At 33.8% G+C, this 24,397-nt stretch overlaps 2 protein-coding genes across 2 annotated transcripts in view; one reads left to right on the top strand and one right to left on the bottom strand.

Moving 5' to 3' along the window:
- Positions 1-12,328, top strand: part of LOC125052454 (sperm surface protein Sp17-like) — a 95,299-nt gene extending 82,971 nt beyond the window's left edge. The window contains exon 5 of the mRNA XM_047653309.1: positions 11,828-12,328. Coding sequence (XP_047509265.1) covers positions 11,828-11,932 — 105 coding nt within the window. The 3' untranslated portion in view covers positions 11,933-12,328. The remainder of the gene's footprint in view (positions 1-11,827) is intronic.
- Positions 12,329-20,638: 8,310 nt separating this feature from the next.
- LOC125052561 lies at positions 20,639-22,399 on the bottom strand. The gene is made up of 3 exons (XM_047653477.1): positions 22,058-22,399; positions 21,236-21,929; positions 20,639-21,079 (listed from the first exon to the last, which is right to left on the bottom strand). Exons 1-3 carry the CDS (start codon positions 22,118-22,120, stop codon positions 20,715-20,717), a joined length of 1,122 nt encoding a protein of 373 aa, XP_047509433.1. The 5' UTR covers positions 22,121-22,399; the 3' UTR covers positions 20,639-20,714.
- Positions 22,400-24,397: the final 1,998 nt, after the last annotated feature.

Raw genomic sequence — 24,397 nt, 5'->3', positions numbered from 1 at the left:
ACGGTTATCATCGGTCGGTGCCCTAGCGAAGGCGCGAGTCGCCGCGTTCTTCTCGGTCAGTAAGCGCCTTGCGTCCGGGGGAAGCTCCCAACGTTGAGCGAACTCATCTGGGACCTTCCGGGACGATTCGGCGACCTTTGTCTGAATGTGATATGTGACCGAGGAGAGCGCGTCTAACGCGTGAGCGGACGAGACTAAATTGTCGGGGATGTTATTAAGGTCAGAGACTTCGACGGGCTTGAGGGCCTCGTCTAGTTTCTGCCAGTCGACAATGGACTTGTACCTCTTCTCTTGGGTGTTAGGAGGGCCGAATTCAAAATGAACCGGGAAGTGGTCAGAGTCTAATTCGTGTAGCACCTCTATGCTTCGCGGCTGTAGTGCCACGTTGCGTAGAATCGCCACGTCTAAGACGTCCGTTGAGAGAAGACCGTTACAATTTATACCGCGACGAGTCGGATGAATGGGGGCAATGACATTAAAATCGAGTACGTCAATAAGCCTACTGAGGGCTCGCCCATTAGGGTTTTGTTTTGAGCTATTCCAGTCCCCGTGCTTGCTATTGAGGTCCCCGGCCAGTAAGACCGAGGGGCCCAGTGCAAACAGGGTCCTAAGATCGCTTTCTAATATGTCCTTAGTGGGAGGGAGGTACACCGATGCGATGATAATCGGCTGATGACCGGTCATAGCCACGCGTAACACAGAGCACTCTATGTTAGTTAGGGAGGGCGGGTCTAACGGTGAGCAGTGAAGCGCACGTCTATAATAAATGAGCGTACCGCCTTTCGCCGTAGGTCGGTCGTTTCGCACCGCGACGTAGTTCGCGAATCTAGGTGCGCGAACGCTGGGCTTTAGGAACGTTTCCTGTACTAGGAAAATATCAATTGGGTGGCGAACGAGGAAATCCCGAATTAAATCTGACTGTGGCTTGAAACCGTTCGCGTTGAAAGTCACTACGGACAGTGATCGAGCCTTGACCCTAGACGTAGTCGTAGCTATTGCGGTGCGTTAGAATTTACGAATTGCCGCACGGATTTAAGGAGCAGGGCGTGCTCGGTTATTACCTCCACCTTGGTGGACGCAGTTTTAGCGGATTTAAAGGCTTCCGCGAATGCGACGAGTGCGTCTAGGTCTATAGCGTCTATTACGCTAATCGCGAGATTAAAAGCGTCGCGGACGTTGCCTGATTCCTCAGATGCCTTCACGGTAGGGCTGAGGGCTTTGTTTGGAGGGCTCGCATTTGATGTGGGCCTCTCTTTTACGATAGGGGTAGACGCAGGGACCTGGGAAGGCGCTGCGGTTGCGGGTTTAGATGGCAGAGGCGGGAAAGCTTCTGTCGTGAGTTGGGGAGGGCCCTCCGTAGCGGGGGGCTTGGCCCAGGGACTGAATTCGGGAGGCGGGGCCGGTATGTAAGTAGGCTTTGCTCCCATGCCACGACGGGCCGCATCGCGTCCCGCCATGCGCCTAGCCGACGGCTTTTGCGCCTTGGGGGCTCTAGGGCAACCGCGATAATTCGCAGGGTGCCCATGTTGCCCGCAAAGCACACATGCCGGCGGCTCAGCGCACGGGAGTGTCGAGCGCACGGGAGTGTAGTGTGATATTAGGGTTAACGCTGATTATCTTATATATTAAATTCTCGTGTCACAATGTTAGCTGCCATACTCCTCCGAAACGGCTCAACCGATTTTTATCAAATTTTGGTTAGTAGGTCTGAGAATCGGCTACTATCTATCCCTATTAGTGATAAGGGTTGTCCACCTCATATTATTGAATTTTTTTTTTAATGTGCCATTAAAAAATACATACAATTCTAAATTTTCACCCCTCTACGATCAACCCCTATTTTTAATTATAGTAGATAGTTATTTTTATTACACTAAAAATTTTTCCTAGAAATAATGTAGGTACATGGCTAAACAACGTTTGCCGGGTCAGCTAGTTGTATATAAGTATTACTACCTTTATATATAAAACAGATACAAGGCGAAATTATTTGCTATTAATATTATGGATATCTGTCGTGTATACACAATACTATAAATATTTATGTCTTAGTTTTAACGAGGATGTACTGATTTTCCGTAAAAAATATAGAAGACAATTTTTTGTGTATCTGATTAACGTTAACTTAATTCAATAATAACACTAGTCTCTGGTTTGGTGCCTATTCGAACCGCTTTTTTCTGACATTTTAATATGAATTGAAATGACCAACTACGACTATTAAGCTGAATAAATACTGAATCAGTCTAAATTCGCTCTTTGAGCTAAAGTATTTATTTATTTATTTATTTATGCTTTATTACCTTATTCACAAACATACACATAACAAAAGTACAAAAAAAAACATGTTACAAAAAGTTACAAGGCAACGGGCGGTCTTATCGCTAACAAGCGATTTCTTCCAGGCAACCCTAATGTGGAATAATGAAAAAGAAACACCGACAGAGAGTACAAGAATTACAAAAATAATTACCAAAAAAAAAAAACTCAAAATAACCCGTTACTATATCTAAAAAAAAGTAAAGTCTAAAGGAAAATAACAATAATAATAAATAAAAGTATGTATAGACAAAAATTTCAAATACAATCAAAAGGTTATCAGAGTCAACAATAATTACTCATTATAATAATGTATAAGTACTCATTTCTCTTTATAAAAGTGTTTATTAATGAAAAGACTGCTCGTACACTGTAAAACTGATAGTTTTTATGAATAAGTGTGTAAAAACATAAAATATATATCTACATTGCGCTCATTTAAGTGTTGTGAGTCACGCACAGCAATCAAATGTAATAAAGGGCACATGCAAATCTTTATCAAGTGTTAAATAAAGTTATAAGCACTTGAGAAAATGGCTTCAGAAGTCTTGAACACATTTGTTAGCGTTCATCTCATTAACAACTTTCTTGTATCTCGATGTTATACGTGTAGTAAACTGTATGTGCTTGTCAAAGCACTAATTAGCAAATTTATTTATTCATTTATTTAACTACCACTAAATTACTATTTAATTATGTATGGTTTAGGCAACTGTCTAAATTGGGAGATAACTCTCTAGCACACACGTCACTTAGTCGGAATGACTATCTCTTTTATAATGCTTTAAAAGAGATAATCATTGAGTAAAATATACAAATAACTATATATTAAAAATTCCTCGGTACACTCGCAGTGGACGCTTGGGTTTGTCCATTGGTAGATGGGCAGGAACAAAGAAATAGATAAAACATAATATAATATACTGTAAATATTTATGTGTACTTCCAAAGTCTTTAAATAAATTTCAATATAATTTATGTAATTTGTTATCGACACGGCTGGAATTTACTTGCTCATTAATATAAAAATCACTGTCACTTAGATTTAATGCAGCTAACTGAGATCAAAATCAACAGTTCTCAAGATTACGCTTTAAAAACTAACTACCAATTATCACTTAACATAAACATTATTATTTTAATAAGATCTTATTATATGAGATAAGCATTCGATTACCAAAAATTAACAGTATCAAACGCCTTCACTTTATTTCATTAATACTATTCGCATTTTTCAGTTACCCCGGTTGAAGTTAAAAATTCAACTCATTTCTAAAATCTTCATAAGCTTCTGTTGTACCGAAGAATAATAATTAATGAGCGCCAACTCTCCTTCTCAAAGCAATATTTCAAGTAACATTATTTTGTAAATAAATTATGCGACGGAGTTTTTTGTTCCCTAACAAAGGCATGGATTTAAATTAAATTTCTTAACTCTGTTACTACAAAAAGCCTTTTAATTTTTACAATATTTATAAAGTAAAAGGGTTATTCAATATTCATCAATTCATTCAAGGCATAAAGGTTGCATCTCCTTACAAACGTCTTGTGAAACAAAATACTTGGCTGTTAAAAGAAGTGAAAGAGTTCCTTTTTAGTTCTTCTAGTCTACGCCTTTAATTTGTTAAGTCACAGTAAATGTTAATTTAGTAATTTGATATTTTTTTGGGGGTTGCAAAGTGTACAAAAGTTATATAAATAAATATATTTAAAGAAAATAATAAGCCAGTAAAGCAGTCTCTCTTAAACCTTTTCTTATAATTACAGACCTCATTCATTTAGAACCTTTTTTGGGGAGGTTTCTCCACCCCTATTTTAAAGATCATTCAGCAACTTGTCTTGTTAGTTATAGACCTTGCTGTGAAAAGAAACAAGTGTGTGACAAGTTGAGAGAATAGTAATTTTTAATTAACATTTCAAAATCTCTATGTAAGAAGTGTTTGAGTATCCTTTACAAACTATATAAAAAAGCGCATGCATACAAAGTAATGTGTAATGTCAGAAGTGAAACTTCTTTCGCAAACTAATTTTTAAGTCTTGTTCATATTTATACAAATGTAAAACTTTAGATGTCCGAGACTTAGAGGGCGAGAAAAAGGAAGATATGTTAGGAATTTAATGAATGAATGTCATTGAAATATTAAAATTGTCGAGAATTAATACTATTTGCTTCATGCTACGTTTTCCCTTTCTCACTGTCTCTCAATCGGTCTCAATTCTCTCCCTTTTCTTCGACAAAAACGCTGCACATCTTCGTGACGCTAATTTTATTATTATTGCGTTTCATCCGTAAAATTGTTACCCTCAGCGCCTAAAGAAGTTTTACTTCAAAAATAAATAAACCTAAGTATTTATTCCTTAACAACTATTACAACATAACTAATTAATGCTAGTCAATCCTTAGTTGTAAGGATGACTCATGAGAAAAAGCCTCCTTCAGATCACTCCAGTCTTCCCTATCCTGCACAGTCTATCGAAAATAATGTCTTTTTAATTCCAATAGACTATCCTGCAATTGGCCAACCTCTTTAGTGTGGACCACGCTAAACCGATATTTTCTTCCGAGAGGCATCATCGCATCAAATTGCATGTCCTGCACATTTCAATTTGAATTTTTTCCAGTGTGTAATAGCGTCTATAATAATACTTTTTCCTTATGTAATATTAATGTTACGTTAAGTATATTATATTCTACGTTAAAAGCTGTGCCCTTTGACACGTTCCTATCTAATATTTGAATTATTAATACAATTTTGGCTTCCATAAGATAAGACATGGTACTAGACAGGAATCTAACACTTTCTTTATTAAGTGATTAAGTCACTTAAACTTTAATACCTCCTTGTAAAGCCACAGCTTGTTTCAGGTAAAAGCCAGGCGTATATGTAAAATAATAGCCAATTTATATCCGACATATATTAAAAATTTCCACTTATCTTTATTTCAAATTCAAACCACATTGGCACTATTATCCGGTCTGAATATTTAACAGTCTCCTGTGGAGCCTTATACTCTAACTAATACCGGATGTGGAAACTGGGACAATTGGGCCGGAAGTAGGCGGCTACTTACTTCCGTTTCACTAGTGTAATAAGAATGTGTAAAGTTTGTACCAGTTAATATCGATCTACATACGTTTTTAGTGGTATGTTTTAGCGTTTTGAATTAAACATATTAGAAAGAAAAAAGTTGCCATGACCAATTTACCTAGCAAGAGATAGAAAAAATCTTAACTTAAAAATAAAATGAGTTTTTTATAACTAATAAAATAGATCACTAATAAAATTAAAGATAGTTACGTTCCTGTCTTGAGTTATTGCTTACATGGGAGTTGTTTGGATTAATACCTCTTACTCCATTCCCTGGACGTCGGGATTAAATGCAAATTATATTTGACCGTCCATTCCATTTTCCCTTCCGATATCACCGTGGTTCCAGAAGTGAGCAATTTATAACGTACATCTCGCGTACCGGTGTTACACCACCTGCAGTTCGAGGTATTCCCGAACCGAATCGCTTAGTATTTCAAGAAAATATAGTACAAATTCAGAATGGCAGCAATGCAATTGCCTTTTTACAGTATGACAGTACGTGTGCGGCCTCGGTGGGTCGATTTCACTTACAATCAGATGAACCTTCTGCCGCTATCCTCTGTTAAATATGTAATATACTTTTTGAAGCAAACAAAGCCGTAGCACGTTAAAATATGCATGGAATTTTAGCATTTTTTGACGTATTTTAAGTCTCTAAGCTTAATTTATACTTTGCGTGCTCTCATTTGAATAAAAGCTTTATTTTAATCATTTTAGCCGTTTGCAATATTTGTAGGGTCAGGGGAAAATGTGTGGACTCATTGGAACGAGAATGGCGCTATTAATGGCATATTAATATTTATAAATGATTTTTTTACTGTTTTAAGAATATACAACTGCGTTTAAAAAATTAAATAAATCAGTGGCGCTACAACCTCATTTAATTCTTGGCCTCAGATTTCTGAATCTGTTTCATGATCATTTTTAACTCTAAAAGGCAAGTAGGTGATCAGCCTCCAGTACCAGACACACGCCGTCGACTTTTTGGGTCTAAGAGATGTTGGTGTCCTCACGATGTTTTCCTTCACCGTTCGAGCAAATGTTAAATGTGCACATAGAAATAAAGTCCATTGGTACACAGCCGGGGATCGAACCTGCGACCTCAGGTATGAGAGTCGCACGCTGAAGCCACTAGGCCAACACTGCTCTAATTATTTATTATTCATTAATTATTCAACCGCGTTTAATTATTATAATTTTATAGTTAAAGCTCTTACTAAATGTATTTGCAGCAAATAAGTAATTAGGACACTTCTCTTTGACTTGGCACGCGTTTTGGGTCGCGGTCCCCATCTTGTCAAACAAATGACGGCGTTCTGTACATCTCATTTAGTAGTAATAGGAGTTAATAATGTACTGCTGATGATCCACTTCAATTTATCAATACAACATATGTATGTTATTTACGTTAGTTAGCTCCCCTCACATCATAGATATCTACTAATACAACTTTTTTAAATATATTTACCAGCTAATTCCCCAACTATATTGTCATTGGAGGTATAAAATAACTTACATATATGTACAACTTAGGTAAATGGTATAATTATCCCGGATAATCAAGCACCTATTTCTTTTAACTACTTTTTGTTTAACATTTACAGAAATTTCCAGAATTTCCTCTTAATATCGCACACCTTAAATAAAATACCTTATAACTAAAATGCTAATTTATTTTTCTCTTTTGTCCGTTTACATATAAATAAACCTGAGAAAACATTATTTAGATAATATAATTAATATTTTTACCCTTCATTAAGGGTAAAAATATTAAGACTAAAATTGTTACAATTTTTGGTTGGTAAAAATTGGTACAAATAATTATTTTAGACTGATTATCAAAACTGGTTAGCGGCTCCATTTTCGCTAATCTAGTCTGTCCCAGATCAAAAATGACTTTATCAGTTCCACTACGTTCATCTGGGAATTGAAGCATAAATTTCGATAAGCTTTCGGACCCTGATGGGACGAATACTTAATGTGATTTGTGGAGCAAATCAATCCACAATGGATTTACGTCAAATGGCGGTTATTTCTGGTTTGTGTTAGACAATAGTGGTCAAAAGATTTACAATTTATACAAAAAAAAGAGCAGCTAAATAGTGTGTCAAAATTGAGGTCAATATTTCAAATCTGTTCTACGATTACATAAATAAATATTTTCGTGTTTCACTTCACCATTGTCAAGTAATCCTTTAAACTTCACATCGTATGACAGAAGAAGCCATTCGAATTTTCGCCCGATTCATACAAATGTCTCCCGCATAGGTCTGTCGCATCAACGACTTCAATATATATTTGAATTTTTTAAAAATGCAATAAAAGTTTGTTTTATATTAATTAAGAAACAAACAAATAAATATGATACATAACAATTATATTTATTTACCTGTTCAGTAATAATGCATTATGCTCTCCTTGGAAGGAAAAAAATGAGGCATTTCAAACATCTCAGATTTAACAGACATTAGATAAAATAATTAAAAACTAAGCAAACAATTCACATTTGGTTTTTTATAGCTTAAGATTTCCATAGGAAGTTTCCACAACATACACTACCATTTGGGTATAAAAATGTGTCAGGGCAGCGCTGTGTGCCATGAATACTTCCTGATGCCTAGAATAATCCCTAATCGTGGAGCCACTATTACGGTACCTTTTTACGCAGGACAAATAACAAAGTTGCGTGAGGAAATTCGCAAGCAATGGCGTGGCAAACTCCCAGAAGTTTGGTTTCACGAAGATAACGCCCCCAGAAGTTCATAGTTACGATAGTTGCGATAGCAGTTAAGAAACTGGAACTGGAGACATACTCCATATTTACCGGACATAGCTTCTAGTGATTTATACCTATTTCCGTGTTTTAAGAAAAACAAAGTGGCCATAAATTAGATTTGTGATGACGGAGCTGTCGCCGCGGTTTACGATTTTTAAGGCATTAGGAAGAAGATTTTAAAAGAGCTTAGCTTAGAAAAGACATATACAAAGTGTATTTTAACCCCTAAGATGACTACATCGAAAAATAAAACAACATTTAATATAAGATTATTGCGTCACAAAGCTACAGGTGGGTCAAAGATATCGATGTATGATAGGGAAGAAAACAACAGACAAAATAAAGAATACATCATTAAGAAGAACAACAACAATGTTATACTAAAAATAAATACACTTAAGTGGAAATGCGCGGGGCACATGGCAAGAGGAACAGAAAAGTGAAGCAAAAAAGTATTAAACTGGTTAACAAGCTTCAGTAAATGACAAGAGGAAAACAATTTAAAAGGTGGACAGATTAAATAAGGGAAACAGCAGGTGGTACATTGCAGATAGGAATGGAATTGGAAGAGGCCTTTGCCAAAAAAGGGCTCACGGATACCTAATAGAATGAGATGATAGAAATATAAATGTGTTTAAATAATGAAATAAAAGGCTAATATTATTAATTGCGTCATATTCATTATCATACTGAACTATTGAACACATATACGACGAATCTGAGAATAGGAAAGAAAACAGAATCTATCTTCAACATGGTATTAAGAATTGTCCTGTGCAATATAAATCTATGAACGTCATTCAAATTCTACATAATTCGACACACAACGATACACTTTTACCTCCATATCAAAGCAAATAAAAGGCTTTCTCGACAAAAGCGAAATATCAAAAGACTCATACCACAAAAGTAGTTCACATTCTTAGTCATTATAAAGAGAGGGCTTGACAGATCTTTTGTTTTTGTGCTAAAAATGTTTTTGGGTGAAAATGTGGGGTATTGTGTCGTATATAATTGGAAAAACGACCTGATTTTTTTTTGTGATCTGCGAGTGATGCTACTACTGCGTTTATTTATTCAAATATTAAAAAGATCGGGAGAGGTATTTAAGTAGTAAAAGATAAATTTTGTACAGATAGAAACAATAAAAAATGCATATACACATTCGACCCTGAGGGTTACTGTCTGTGATTATACTTCTTACTGCAAATATAGATACATATAGGTATTTAATTCAAAGTTATGGGTAAAATATCAAATCTAAAACTAAAGGGTTTCGTTCTGTAAATCAACGTTTAATAATTAATTGTCTTAAGGTACAGTAGTTTGTCTCACTAGCTCTTGTAAAAGTTTATATGAGTATTTCTTTTGTAAAAAAAATAATCCCGGTATCGATCGATTGTTATTTGTTATGGGCCCAAAACTTGTCTTAATAATCTAAAGGCTAGTTTACAGTTCACTATCATAACAATTCTTGAGTTAGAAATTTGCCACTGACCCCAAATTAGGCCTAGAATCTCTCGCAAACTTTATCTTAATAAATCTGTCTATATTTCGATTTCGATTTTGTCATTGAACCCATACATACAAGGATTATGTTTAACACGTTAAATACACCGTGTTATAAGGAACTTGGAAATTACAAAAAAGATTGATTATTCAAATTTAAATGTTTTATCAAGTAGTTATTTAAAGTCCTATAATTATGTAAAAAACATGAGTAATTTACGTTACTATAACTGTTTATTAGCTTAAGTAGTCTAGATTATATTAAAATTAAATAAATGGAATTCTGTTTTTAAAATAATACTGGGATCACTTAATGCGATTTCTATTTTAAAAAATTACTAACGCAGACAAGGAACTTCCAACTTGAAATCGATAGCAATTGTAGCGAGCCATTACCAATTCAGGCCACAATAAGAGCGTTTCTAGAATAAGAAAACCTCCTAGGTATAGCTAAGTGGCGGGGACGTGACTGGAATTACAATGCAGGTCAAAAGGGGACTTGACCGGTTTTAACACTGAGTTTTGTCACCCTATGGGACCCTGGTATAAGAGCTTTTAAGAATCAAATGTAAATTGTGTTGCTGATTCAATAACTGTGGATTTTCGAGTAGGTGTTTAAAGAGCTTCAGTCGGCTTTCGGGAAGACTCGGTGGGCGCTTTTGTGATCAGTGAATTGTGAGCTTAATATTAGCGAATAGAAGGAATCTTGTTAATAAAACCTTTTGATGTATTTTTAGCATATCTGAAAAGATGTCTTACCAATTTTCGGTCGAAAATAAAACTGATGAATTGTGTATTCTGTATAAAGACACGTAATAAATTACATTATATTTTATAGTAGGTTAAATTAACCTTTAATTCAGAACGAGTTTTGATATATATGTTCACTTATGATATTTAACTATTAGGGGAGTTCATAATATTGTGTAATATATATTTTGGTATGTTGCTGTTGTCAATGAGATAGGGAAAGTTCAAACTTGCCTAAAGAAAGTGGTAGATTCAGATTAATTAATAATAAAAATACCGCACCATCAGCCATATAAAAATAGGCATGCAAATGTCACATTAATAATCATAATGTCATAATACAGTTAAGATATTTCTTATAATTGTCAAAACGTATGATCTAAAAACTCTTTCACATTATAAAATCACCTTGACATTAAAAATCGAATCTCCTTCCTCTTGCATTACACGGCAGTTGTCTGTAACTTCTGGGAGATGATTAAAGCGTTTCATAGCCATGGTTAACGTTACCAGACGTCCCGTTTTGAACGGGACTGTCCCTTTTTCCAATTACGAGTCCCGGTGTCCCCGAAATGAACTGTGGGACGCACTATTGTCCCGTTTTCAGAAACCGCGCGAATATATAAAAACGTAGCAGAATATAAAAAAAGAGTGCGTGTACTTAGTAATATATGTAATAGTTTTTGATGGCATGCAAATAATTAATTACAATTAAATAATCAAAGACTGGAAAAGGAGTCATTTTAGTCAATAAAGTTCAGTTTACATTTGAAAAATTAAATAAATAAATATTAATTATTATTCTCTTACATTAAGTGCAACATAAATTCTATTATATAATATATAATATATATATTATATTATTATTCGAATGTTGTTTTAAATTATGTCCAATGCCGTAGCATCTTCCGTAGGCAACTTCATTCTGTTAATTTTGTGTCACGGTGCACGCGCATGTAAAATTTCACTCTCATCAATTTTTCATAATGCGCCTAAAGAAGTATAACTTCAAAGACGTGCCAAGAATTTCATTCTTATTTGAAATCGTCACTAGCTATATTAAAACAAATTTGTTCTTCTGATAATTTATATAAATATAAATATACATTTTGGGTACCTATATTTTACAATTCGTAACTTTTATGCCAACTAACTTTTTCTAATTAAATTATTTATTTATTTTTTCATTAACTACTTATTATTTGACCTAATTTAAAACGAAATCCCGTTTTGAGTCAAATAATAAATGGTCACTTTAGCCATGGTGTAACAATTATTTAAATTCATCGTGTTGCAACACAGACACTTACAGCCGTGTTGGATCCTTCGGAAGATAGAGGCAAGTTTGATTAGCGACTTTAATATAAATTTCTTGTTACAGGAGGATGTCGAGAACATCGACTTGACGGATCCCGAGCTGAACAAGGCTGCCACTAAGATACAGGCCTCCTTCCGCGGTCACAAAGTTCGCAAAGATACCAATTAATTTTACCCCTATGGCTTTTGTACGAAATTACAACTAACTAATTCTTCTAGGTTAATTTTAAAGTTATTAAAAGGTTTTTGAAGCATTTAAAACATAGAACAACACCGGTACTTTGTAACTCTTAATCGCTATCGGGAAATTTTTCTTACCTAATGTGGAGACGTATTTTCGCATCCCCTTACCCCAAAAGTAGTAGGATTGTAGGACTTGGCCCCGCCACTACTGGACACCTACAGGCCTCTCGATATGAGTTTGTATTTGTCTTTTCGAGTCGAAAGAGTTACACGGCACTGGTGCAGGTAGAAAAGTAATTAAAAAACTATACAGTTTTTTTCTATAGTAAATAGCCAACACATGTTCAATATTAATTACAAAATTAAACTTAAAAATTCGCTGTGTCTTTTCTTTAATTTATTTAAAAAAGTCTGATTATGTATTTAAATTTTTACTGTCTATACAATCATTACTGTATTTGTATGGGTTAAATCTTTCATTTATAAACTAAATCAGTCTAATTGTTTTAGCTTAAGTTGTTATTCGTTTCTTTTTTACAGTATATTTAAGCTAGTAAAATGAGCGTTTCAGTTAAAACTTAAACTATCCTACTTTATTTATGTATTAAAGAGGCAGTGACCATTTAATTGTATTAAGGTATTAATTACCCTAGAGAAAGAGGATTTTTTTTGTTTTTGTTTAAGACGCAAAATACCTTTAAGAAAAGGAATTAAAAACTGCTCTAAGTAATTATAAAATATCTCTAGTCACTTTTATGTTATTTTAACTAAAATACCTTGTTTTATTTAGTTGAAATGTAATTACATATTTAAATATAAGTATGCACAAGGTACTTAATGTAAAATTGTTCTCTATTTATCGCTAGTTATATCGTAATTACGTACAAAAGACAGTTATAGTAATGTGTTTTAAATGATATGTCTCTACTTTAGAGTTCTGTGTATCGTGGAGATGAGTCGAGGAATAAAAAATCTATGGAAAATCTCTAACACATTTTGAACCCATTAAAACGCGTGATAATTTAATTCAAATGAATCTTTAAAATGGCGTATCATTTCTAACACAGCGTAGACAAAATTATTAATAATAACAACATAGATATAACCTATCCCATTTTTCTATATATTCTGAAAAATTCTTGTAAATTTTCAATATATAAAGTTTTTTGATAACATTCCAATGTATTTTCTTCTTCATATTTGTTAAATAAGTTATTGTAATTTATTGTAAGGACTAAACTGACGTTCATTGTTTAAAGAAGCAAAAGTTACTCCGTAGCTATTCCGTAGTATATTGTCTTCATACAGTAAGTGCGTTGCTCCGACTATACACATAAATAATTAAATTAAAGGAATGTGTTTTTCGCCTTTATGCTGTTATTCAATAAGTTAAACGTGTAGTTTGTGAGGTCTTGAATTCAAACAAATGCCAACTACAAATGAATTATTGTTAATAAGCGAAATGACTTATTAGCACTTGCATTGTCTTGAAGGTAAACTTTGTGAGATAACCGTTGACCACATACGAAGCACAGAAGTTACGTTTACTTGAATCTGAAAAACAATGAAAACAGATACAGTTAACAGAGGCTATTAAATATCACCTAGAGTCACTGTGCCAAGATGATTTTGACCCGACATTTTAAAAGTCAAGTGGCCCTAGATCGAGAAAAAGAACCATGTCTTAGTTGAACTGACCCATATTATTTATAATTCATTTCAAAATTCGATTCAATTCAATTCAATTTATAATTCATTTCAAAATTCGGAAATTAAAATTGATTTTTCATCCCGAATTCAGTTTATATCCATCGATTTGTCCATTTCCACCAGACGTCAAGTTTAGTCCCTACAATTAAAATGTATTATTTAGTAAAATCGTTATTAAGCATAGTTCTAGGGCTTACCTGTTATTAAATACGTTGCGTACACCTATGTTAAGAAAAGAATATAAATTATTTTAATCAATTACTATGTTGCCGTAATCACGCATTCAATATTTTCTGTAAATTACCGAATGGTTTATTAAATAAAGTATTTAATATTCGCCATTATTTATTAGTATTTTTTACCTTTAAACCCTCCGACCTTTGAGTAGATTTGTGTAGATTGCAGTCTTGCGATTCTGTAACTCACTTTTCGAAGTCACACAGCAGTCATGACTGCTTCACCACTGATTTGAGCGCGACCGCCGCTGCGAAAACCGCTGTGTGACTTCGAAAAGTGAGTTACAGAATAGCAAGGCAGAACTCGCAGATTATTGTAAAGCGTTTTAACAAAGAAAGATTACTTCAAAGAAATTTTCAAAAATCGAATATTTCATTAGTATTCTTACTCTAGTTGGCATTGATCCTACCCCAGATCAAACACGTACAAAGTTATTTTTGTATATAACCTTTTTTCAGTTAGTTTTTTTTGGTAATAACGTTTAAGGTTTTTATATGTAATAGGAAGCAAACGGGCAAGAGGCACATGTGATGTTAAGTGATACCGCCGCTCATGGACACAAGCACATTGCCAGAAGACTTTTGAAAATTGGCTCTTTTCTTGAAGGACCCTTTTACTTTTATTTACTTAGTGGCCAAATAATTAGATTCGAGTCGCTCTCAAAAAATTACATAATATTAAGCTGCCGCTGGGTAGAGATGGTATAACTTTACGAAATGAGGGTTTTGTTTATTTGTCTGTTATGTGCGAACATTTCATAAACCCAATTTTATTTTTTATAAAAGTATTTATGTAGCATTCGGTACTATGTCATTACAGAATAAATCATGATCATGGATACAATATCAAGTGGGATAAAACGCAGGACCCACGGTTGTATTAGTTGTATGCTTTACGTGATTATACGAAGAACGCAATTTTTCTAACTTCAATACGGGGCAAATGAGTAATTTTGTAAAATATAAGTTTAAAAGTTTATTTCAGAGGAGGCAAAAGATTGTGTAAAAATGTAAGATAACAATGTAAGGTATACATTTGCGGTATTTCATCAAAGTCCGTCACGAGCTCGTGTGATAGCGTGTCATAAAACTGCAAATGCTAACATTTACACGAAGTACAATAACAAAGAGGAGGGCGTGACTCCAGTTGATGCGATAAGGAAATTAGTATTTTACTACAAAATATTTTCTCATACATACAACGCAGTTAATAATGATTTCTCTTATGCGTTATTGTACATTAAATATGTGTTTAGTATTTATATAAAAAACTAATCGGTCTCTTACGTCTCTTTCTGTCGAATTATTTATACACTGTTACGAAAAGAGACAGTTGAGCAAGTGCAATCTAAGTAAGATTGCAATGATCTGGTATGTATGAATATTTGAGGAATTACTGAAGGATTATCTTTTTGTTTTTGTAAAAAACCAGTAGTATCTATCAGCAGTAACTATATATCAGCTACTGTGTGTGTTAAGACATCGTATAAGAATTTGTTTTAAATATTTGATATGCAAGGCAAAAATAGTTTGAATGCACATTTTTTATATAATTGTGGACTCGAAGTTCTTAATTTAAAGAGTAAAGAAAAAAAATCCATGAGTTTTTTAATGTGTATTTAAAAATACTCAACTCACGAAATTACATAACGTTGTAGAAAAACTTACTTCTAAGATATTATATAAAACAATCAATAAATTATATTTTATTAATTTCTAGTCGACTTTTATAACGTTCAAGTTTTAGATTTATTTATTGTATTTACACATACATTGTTAAAAATATTTTGGTATTTTATAGTATTTTTAGACATTACTCGCTTAATCAATGTAGTGGGCAGCATCTTTACGTTAATGGAAAGAATGGTGCAACGATTTGGAGTTGACTTTATTGCAGCAACCATTTTCAACGCTTTGTGAAGATTTCTAAATGATTTTGAACTTCTATTTATATGTTGCAAATCACGAAAGTACAGCGCTTCTGTTATCATTTATTCATTTAGGTAACACAATGTACACTTGTGAACGTCAATAAAAAATACATATTAAATGCTTCTAATTTTACTGCCAGTTCTCAAATCAAGAGCGTAGAACGGACGAGAAGAAATCTTTTTAATGGCCAAGTCTTATGTTTTTCAAAATGTTTGTACCATTATAACTTTATACTTAAGCTGCAACCATTACACCGTTTTCCACATGGCATTTTTAAATAATTAATAATAAAAAAAATACTGATTTGTCTTCTATCAGCAGTAGGCATGGTTAAATCTCCTATTTACTAACTACGCACTTACATTCTCGTGGGAACAACACGAAAAATATATTATCGATTATCGCAAAGAAAGTGGCATATGTTTGATCTAAGAATTGTAAAATTATGTCCACGATTGTACAAACATTAATAATGAAGCAGACGCAGAAATCTAAGGCGATTATTTAAGATTTAATAGAACTTATTTTCTTCTTGCCTAAGATTAAAATCTATATTATCAGCAGTTATGGACTTTGGAAAGTGAAAAACGGTCAACAAACCCAAACCCAAAGTTTCAGTCCATTCCAAAGGGATAGAAACTTGTCCGTTTGTTAAATCCGACCTCCATCAATGTCAAACATTGTCCAATCCATTATTATATCTCCGCTTAGTATAATTGATGAATTTAACCGCAGGAATTGAGCCCATGTCACATATAATAAGTATTTATTTATTTATTTACACTTTATACAAAATCTTACATATAAAAAGAGTTAAATTAAAAAGCAGGCTACATAAGTTATAAGGCAACGGGCGGCCTTATCGCTAACAGTCGATTTCTTCTAGGCAACCCTAATATGGTAGAAACACCTACAGGGGGTAAAGTACAAGAAGTGCATAAAGAATTAACAAAATAAATCTTAAAATAACACGTAACTATAACTAAAATAAAGTAAAGTATAATATATAGAAAAAATAAAAATGTAAATTTAAGTGCCAACCAAAAGGTAAATTTGTAGCTAATTACGAGGCAGAAAAAAAATGATCAAAAAGAAGCTTTTTAAATAAATTTAAAGATTGAGCTCTTCTGATATCAATTGGTAAGGAATTCCATAGCAGGATACTTTGCACAGTAAAGGAGGAGTGATAGAATTCAGTTTTATGAATAGGAGTTTGAGTATTAGATTGTCTAAGGAACTCAAGTCAAAACTACCGCCAGAGAGGAACATAAAATTTTGCTTTAAGTAACTAGGAGTTTAAAGTAATAATACCGTAAAATAAAAATACTGTTCTGTTAGATTGATAAACTAGGCTAGTGAACCTGATACGCAAGCTTTTTAAAACACACAGTGATTCAGTGTGTTTTTCTGTACGGTATCAGCAACTATTCAGTGCGCACGTTGAAAGGAATCTATTGGTGCCAATGTTTGCACGATTTAACAGAACGTTATGTTATATATATGCTATACTAGTACGTCAATATCTATTTAGCACGTAAACGTTTAAAATTGTTCTTTTAAAGAAGGAACAACTGTAATACACATAATAATAAAAATGTTGGAAAGATGTTGTTTAAAATTGTTAGTGAATGTATAAAGTTTTTCATCGATAGTGAATTTTTTTTAAGAAAGTGGTGTTCAAGGGCCTCTTAAAGAGAAAAAAGGTTGGGCGTTGGCTTAAGCAATATATATATATAGGTTTGAGCTGTGTATGATATGTTGTATTCGGTGTTTGTTTCCATTATATATGTGTATTGTTAAGACAATTAATTAGAACATATAAACAATGTATGGTAATGCTCAAGCACATTTTTCGCTGGTCGTTTCAGAAAGCAATAAATACTATATACATATCATTTTACAAATTTAACCGTAAAATAGATAAAACACTTCTGTGCAACCCCACAATGTAAAATAAAAACCTGAATGAGTTTAAGGTTTTAAATAATTTTCTATGATAAATTACAAGTTTATATTCCTAAACAATATTTCTTTCACTGACAATCGAACTTAAAATCTTTGGATGATACGAAACCACTAATCCATAGGGACTTCAAAAACCAATCAATAGCTATTTGAGGTCTATATCAAACTTATAAGACCGTGACAGTTTCAGCACACATTAGGTAAAAGTAATTTACACATAAGTCTATATTTAACTTTAGCTATTTGAATATTCAGGCATTACCACAAACCCTACCGCATCCAAACGGCACTCTAGAAAATTAGCTAATAACCATTAGGTTCACCACAGACAGGCTATAGTAAACTTCAAATTACAAAATAATAATGAATGAAAGCAATAGCGATAACATTAAATATTCAACTATATTCATATAGTTTAAAAGGGGTTAACAGTTTAAATGTTTATGAAATCAATGTTATATTGTACCTAAAATTACATTTACTTGCGTTTAATTTTATTTTTAAAATTCATAGTTATTACAAAAAATAAATTCATATAACAATATTTATATTTATTATTTTATAATTTATTACAGAAATACATACATTATCCTTACAGACCTTATGCATGTACGAGGCGTGTATTTAAAGTAAGGTCTCCATTTATTTTTTTCACATTAAATAACATGTATTTACAAAGTTTAATACATTGCTGTAAAGCTTGAAATCTAAGCTATTTTTCTATATAATCGCCATTCACTTCGATGAGTTTCTTCATTCGTACGACAAACTTTTGTATCCCCTCCTCGAACCATGATCCCGCCGCCTCGCGCAGGAACGAAATTAAACCCGGAGCACAAAGTGAAACGTGTCCAATGTGCCCAAGACTGTAAGGAGGGTGGTCCAACACATCCCAACCAAATTCCGTAATGAGTGACGTTGTTTTGTTGGCCACATGAGGACGCGCGTTGTCGTGAAGTCGTACTCCCTTGGTCAGCATCCCTCTTCGTTTATTTTGAATAGCTCTTCGAAGTTTCCTCAAGGTCTCACTGTACCGATCAGCATTTATGGTTGTTCCACGAGGCATGAAATCGATCAACAATACACCCTTTCTGTCCCAAAAGACGGTGGCCATAACCTTGCCTGCTGATTTTTCTTGCTTAAATTTTTTGACTTTAGGCGAATGCGTGTGTCTCCATTGTTTCGACTGCTCCTTCGTTTCCGGTGTGTAATAATGAGCCCATGTTTCATCTCCTGTAACGATTGAATCGAGAAATTCTTCCCCTTCCTCTTCAAAACTGGCGAGAAAGTCTTGGGCACATTGGACACGTTTCACTTTGTGCTCCGGGGTTTAATTTCGTTCCTGCGCGAGGCGGCGGGATCATGGTTCGAGGAGGGGATACAAATGTTTGTCGTACGAATGAAGAAACTCATCGAAGTGAATGGCGATTATATAGAAAAATAGCTTAGATTTCAAGCTTTACAGCAATGTATTAAACTTTGTAAATACATGTTATTTAATGTGAAAAAAATAAATGGAGACCTTACTTTAAATACACGCCTCGTATTTCTGTAATAAATAAATAATAATAATGTGTGCGTATACACTCTCTATTTGAGAGTGTGGCTGCGTCTGTGTTAGTTTTTAGAACCTCAGCGTTATGCCAAAATATGTAGTAGGGCCTTTGTAGAATCGACTAGCGTAATTTTTATGCGTTTTGTAAGTTTATATCTGGATAGTTTGACTATCTCAGATTATTCTTTATAATCTCAAAACAGTTTTCGTAAATATCAATATAAAATACAGTTAAAACAGTATCTTTGTTATGTGTGCGAACATTTTAATGGAATTAAAAACTAAATTTTCAGCATCACAAGAGCCCATACCACAAATCCTATTATGAACTTCCGATGGGCTGCACGACTCATGAATTTCAATTTCCAATTCAGACCGTGTGTTTTAATGTGAATAATTCTAGGCTATTATTTGCAACAAGCGTTTTGTCGTCGACATTTAATGATGTATGGTATTTTCTATCTCTTAACGTTTATGTTAAAATATTTACGCTATTATTAAGAACTACCTTTGTTGTTGATCCTTTTTGAAGAAGTTTTATGTTTTTATTGATTTATTTATTTATTAACACTTCGTTGCAGAAATATACTACAATTGACACAATTAAATGTAAAGGAGGGCAACTAACGGCCTTATCACTTCGAGCGATCTCTTCCAGGCAAATACTGTGAGAAAAATTTAATTAGATAAGGTAAGCAAGACGTGCAGAAATACATAAGACAGAGTTATTTAGCCAAAACTAATGGAACAAAATAAAGCAATCAAAACTTATGTACTAGTGATCAGGACAATATTAAAAAAAACAATTTATATTATATTTGTTGAGGACGGATTTAGCTAAAAATTTGTTGACGCATTGCAAGATGTACTCAGTAATACAAAAACTGCTGGACGCTTAAATAAGCTGTAAGAATTTTATAGTACGAGACCTGAGGAAAGAGAAATAGTATTTTCCTTTGAAGATGCTTTATCTCTTCTATCATACTTTACTTTGTCATTGCTTGTGTGGAGTGCAGTGGTATTGTAATAGGAAGACCATCAAGAAGTGTTGATGTTATGTTGTTCACCAAATGATTTTTTGTGCGCAATAACCCCGTGCGCTGAAGGTAAGCATCGCGAGGAAACCAGCACATCATTGGATTTGAATCGACGACACGTATCAGGTATAGAAGGATCCATGTCCATACAAGTATTTGTAGAGCAATGGGAAGGGAAGAAAGATATCACCAAGTAAAAATATGAAAAATAAATATACGATTGGATGTGTAATAAAACGAACAAATTGATAATATTTTAATTAAATAAAGTGTAAATTCATGTAAATTTACAATATATTTGTAGATTATTAATTATATGAATGAGATCTTACGTTAAATAACATTTTGATCATAAATTTCATACATATTATCATCATATTCGGGCATAGTAGAATCTTTAGTTTCTTCACAATTAAATGTCATATAATTAGGATTTGTTATACTTAAATCCATGTTGTTCCAAGTTTTCCTCACAATATTTGGAGCTGAGTATGGCATAGAATATTGGTTATTATAAAAGTAACACTGGCCGTTATGTTTTGTGTTTGGATATTTATAGAAATTGTAAGGGTACGTTCCGTACCACGATCTATAAGGCCAACGAGGCGTATAGCTATATGTGTACGGAATGGGACAATAGGCAGGTTGTGTTATTTCTTGGTAGGTTGTATTGTGAATAACAATGGATGAATTAGACCCTGTAAATAATAATAATGGTTACCTAATATTATACACTTTAAGGTACATGAGTAAAAATAGGATATTATATAGCTTAAAAAATATTTTTTATTCAAACAAAATTCTCTTTGTCTATTATAGAAAATGGCATTTTTATTTTTATAACCTTGACTTACGTAACGCTTCATTGGGAGTGGATGGTTCGCATTTTATTACAATTTCTATAGTTGTAGTTGGTGTTTTTATAACATTTATTTGCGTTCCAACATTTGCTGAAGAATTCATTTGATCACTTTTATCGGGTAAAGAATTCCGCGCATCAATATTAGTAACTTCTGAACTTTCTGGACTCATTTTTATATTTACATAATCATCTACTTTAACGTCGTCAAGTATTACAAAACTTTCATTTGTTCTGTTATTCGTTTTAATAGCGCTATAAAAGTCAGCTATGCTTTCATCTACAGCTTCCATTGTATCTTCACAAAAATCTATTTTGGGCTTTAAGTAGTTTACAATAGGATTGTTGGTGTTTGTCACATTCTGTCGACTTTTTGAGTTCGAATTAGTGTGATTAGTTCCATTTAATTTTGGATGCTTTAAGAGCAAATCTATCGGGAGGTATATACCTTGTGAAGCACTTTTGTCTACTGAATTTCTAGGAGTTACTGATTTATTTCGTTTCTTCGTCAAATCAAGATTTTGGACTGTGGAATTTTCTTTTAGAATTTTATTTTCTAATTGCTCTCTTAAATCTTCATCATTATTATGATTATTTAAATTCAATTTTATTTCCATATCGTCTTCAATAAATTTATCTATTTTCGGATTAACTGTGGTTGTTGTTTGGTTTTGTTTCTTTATTTTTAACTGTAAGTTAATTTTTCATTATTTCTAAGAATAGAATAGATTAAAGTGGTTAGAAGACAAAGCAAAAGTGCTAATTTACAACATAATTTAATATTTGTATTATTATTATCAAAAATATTATTACTTACCGCATCAGCTAAATAAAGAAACAGAAACAATAAAGTAAACACAGTTTTTTTTAATATTTCCATATTTATACTCCATCAAGGTGATTTAATGAAACACATCTCTGTGAAAACTAAAGAAAACTAACGCATTTTAATTAAATGTTTATAAAATTTTGATTTCGATTTAAATTGATTTTCCACGGTACCGTTTTGTTTTTATATGAGGACTGGCGTATATATGCCTTTTATGCTACTAAAATGCTTAGGAAATCTTAGTTTTAATAGTATTATGATCATAATTATAAGATAAATAACAGAAAGTGTAAATTTATAATGAGTATAGGAATTTTTTGAACCGTCATCTTGTTTAGACATGTGATCATATTGGTCCAAAATAAAACAAATTGAAGCAAAATATTTATTCTTATACAAGATGTTCTTTCCAAAAACAGCTTTTATAGGATTTGGGATTAATATTTATTAAAATAAATTAGTTCATGTATGGTTTCGTAGAAGCCTTGTAGAACTGGGTAGAATTCGATGCCGGCACTGACAGCTAACACAGTGACAGTGATCAATCTACTGATGGCCCGGAATAAGTCCAATGTGCTTGATAGCGGGAAATTCCTGCGCAGTGAGAATGTGTCTTTGGGGGGCGTTACCTGAAAAATTTTAATATTATAAACAACGGTGAAAATCCGATCATACAAAGGCAATGAACGTGTTTTAAGATGTGTTTTGTTAAAAAAATAAGGTGTTATTTACACGTTGCGTTGCGTGATAAAATTTGTTCCAATGGCGGCCTATAGTTAGCTGAGAAGACCGGAGATAAATGTCTTACATTCAAGGCATATAACAACGACGACTCATTGGTCTAGTGGTTAGTACCCCTGACTGCGAATCCATGGGTCCCGGGTTCGATCCCCGGCTGAGACGAACATCGATGTGATGAGCATTTGGTGTTGTGCTTAGGTCTTGGATGTTTAAATATGTATTTTTTTTTTTTTTTTTTTTTTTTTTTTTTTTTTTTTTTAACATTTCCAGATTATTCCCCGACTATATAGTCGTCGGAGGTGTTAAAAAGCTTACATAAATGTATTGGTAACCCGAATGTTTACTTTCTATTACCATATTACTACTCTACTACTACCTATTTCTTTTGACAACCCCCTGCATGACCCTCACAGCAAATCCCAAAAAGATGCCCCTCAACCTAACATTGAGCATTATTCCCTTCAAACTCGTCTCCGTTACCCTCATGCCCATAGCTTGCTCAGCGTTATACCTGTCGTATCCATACATGGGACAGTCGGTCAGAACATGCAACACTGTCTCTTCAGCTGCATCGTCACAAGGACAGGCAGCACTTTGTCTAACCCTGAACCTGTGAAGATACGACAAGAAGCCACCGTGACCTGTCAACATCTGAGTAATCAATCCCGTTGGTTTTATTTGTTTAATTATCGAAAAGGCCGAAGCAACATTTGGAAGGAATAACTTGGTTATTGCAGCTGTTTCACCGTCTCGATATCTGTGATTCCATTTTTCTATCGTGTTTCCACGTAGACAGTTCTTCAAATGCGATATGGGAAATCTATTGTACACGGGCGCCTCTTCTAGATGCGCAGCTTCCTTTGCTAGTTGGTCTGCTCTTTCATTCCCCTCCATGCCCGAATGCGCTTTAACCCAAAAAATATCAATTTTTTTGTTGAGTAAATGCGCTTTATTTATGTTCTTACGAATTTCAACTACAAGGGGATTGAAAGAGCGACCACCCGCAACACTTTCGAGTGCACTTCGGGAGTCACTATATACGCCGTAGGTTGTTTCTGGGTGACAAAGGATCCTTTGAGTCGCTTTAAGAAGAGCCACCAGTTCAGCTTGATACACGGAACAGCATGAAGATAGTTTCAATTTAAAAGTCTCGAATTCGGCACCATTTTTCCATAAGGAAACGCTGGCACCGACCAATTCGTCTACTTTACTTCCGTCCGTATATATCTTTACTGCCGGTGCATCTGTTCTAGGACGCTCTTGTTCTCTATAGGCTATAAATTTGATATCAGGTTCTTTGGAGGGGTGAGGAATATTCATCCACGATACTCTTTGCTCCAGGTCACCTTCCAATTCAGACTGAAATAATCCTCTCTTTGCTTCGTATAGCGCAGCGGCCTCCTGGATTCTAAGGTCTAAGGGCAATAGTCCAGCGAGGATCAAGCTGGCATTCAGTGATACGGTTCGGTAAGCTCTGCAGAGCTTCAGCGCGAAGCTTCGTTGTACTGAATTTAATTGCTTCCTAATTCCTAGCTTTTTAGTGGCTGGAGCCCAGACTGCTGCCGCATATAAGATTATCGGCTCGAT

Source organism: Pieris napi, chromosome 9 (genome assembly GCF_905475465.1).
Source record: "Pieris napi chromosome 9, ilPieNapi1.2, whole genome shotgun sequence".
Taxonomy (NCBI): domain Eukaryota; kingdom Metazoa; phylum Arthropoda; class Insecta; order Lepidoptera; family Pieridae; genus Pieris; species Pieris napi.
This window is presented reverse-complemented; position numbering and strand designations above follow the sequence as displayed.

Excerpts from the sequence above, each read along its gene's own strand:
- LOC125052561 (XM_047653477.1), bottom strand. The coding sequence starts at position 22,120 with ATGGAAATATTAAAAAAAACTGTGTTTACTTTATTGTTTCTGTTTCTT. Across the intron at positions 21,930-22,057 it reads TTCTTTATTTAGCTGATGCG|TTAAAAATAAAGAAACAAAA; the intron begins GTAAGTAATAAT and ends ATTAACTTACAG. Across the intron at positions 21,080-21,235 it reads CACTCCCAATGAAGCGTTAC|GGTCTAATTCATCCATTGTT; the intron begins GTAAGTCAAGGT and ends TATTATTTACAG.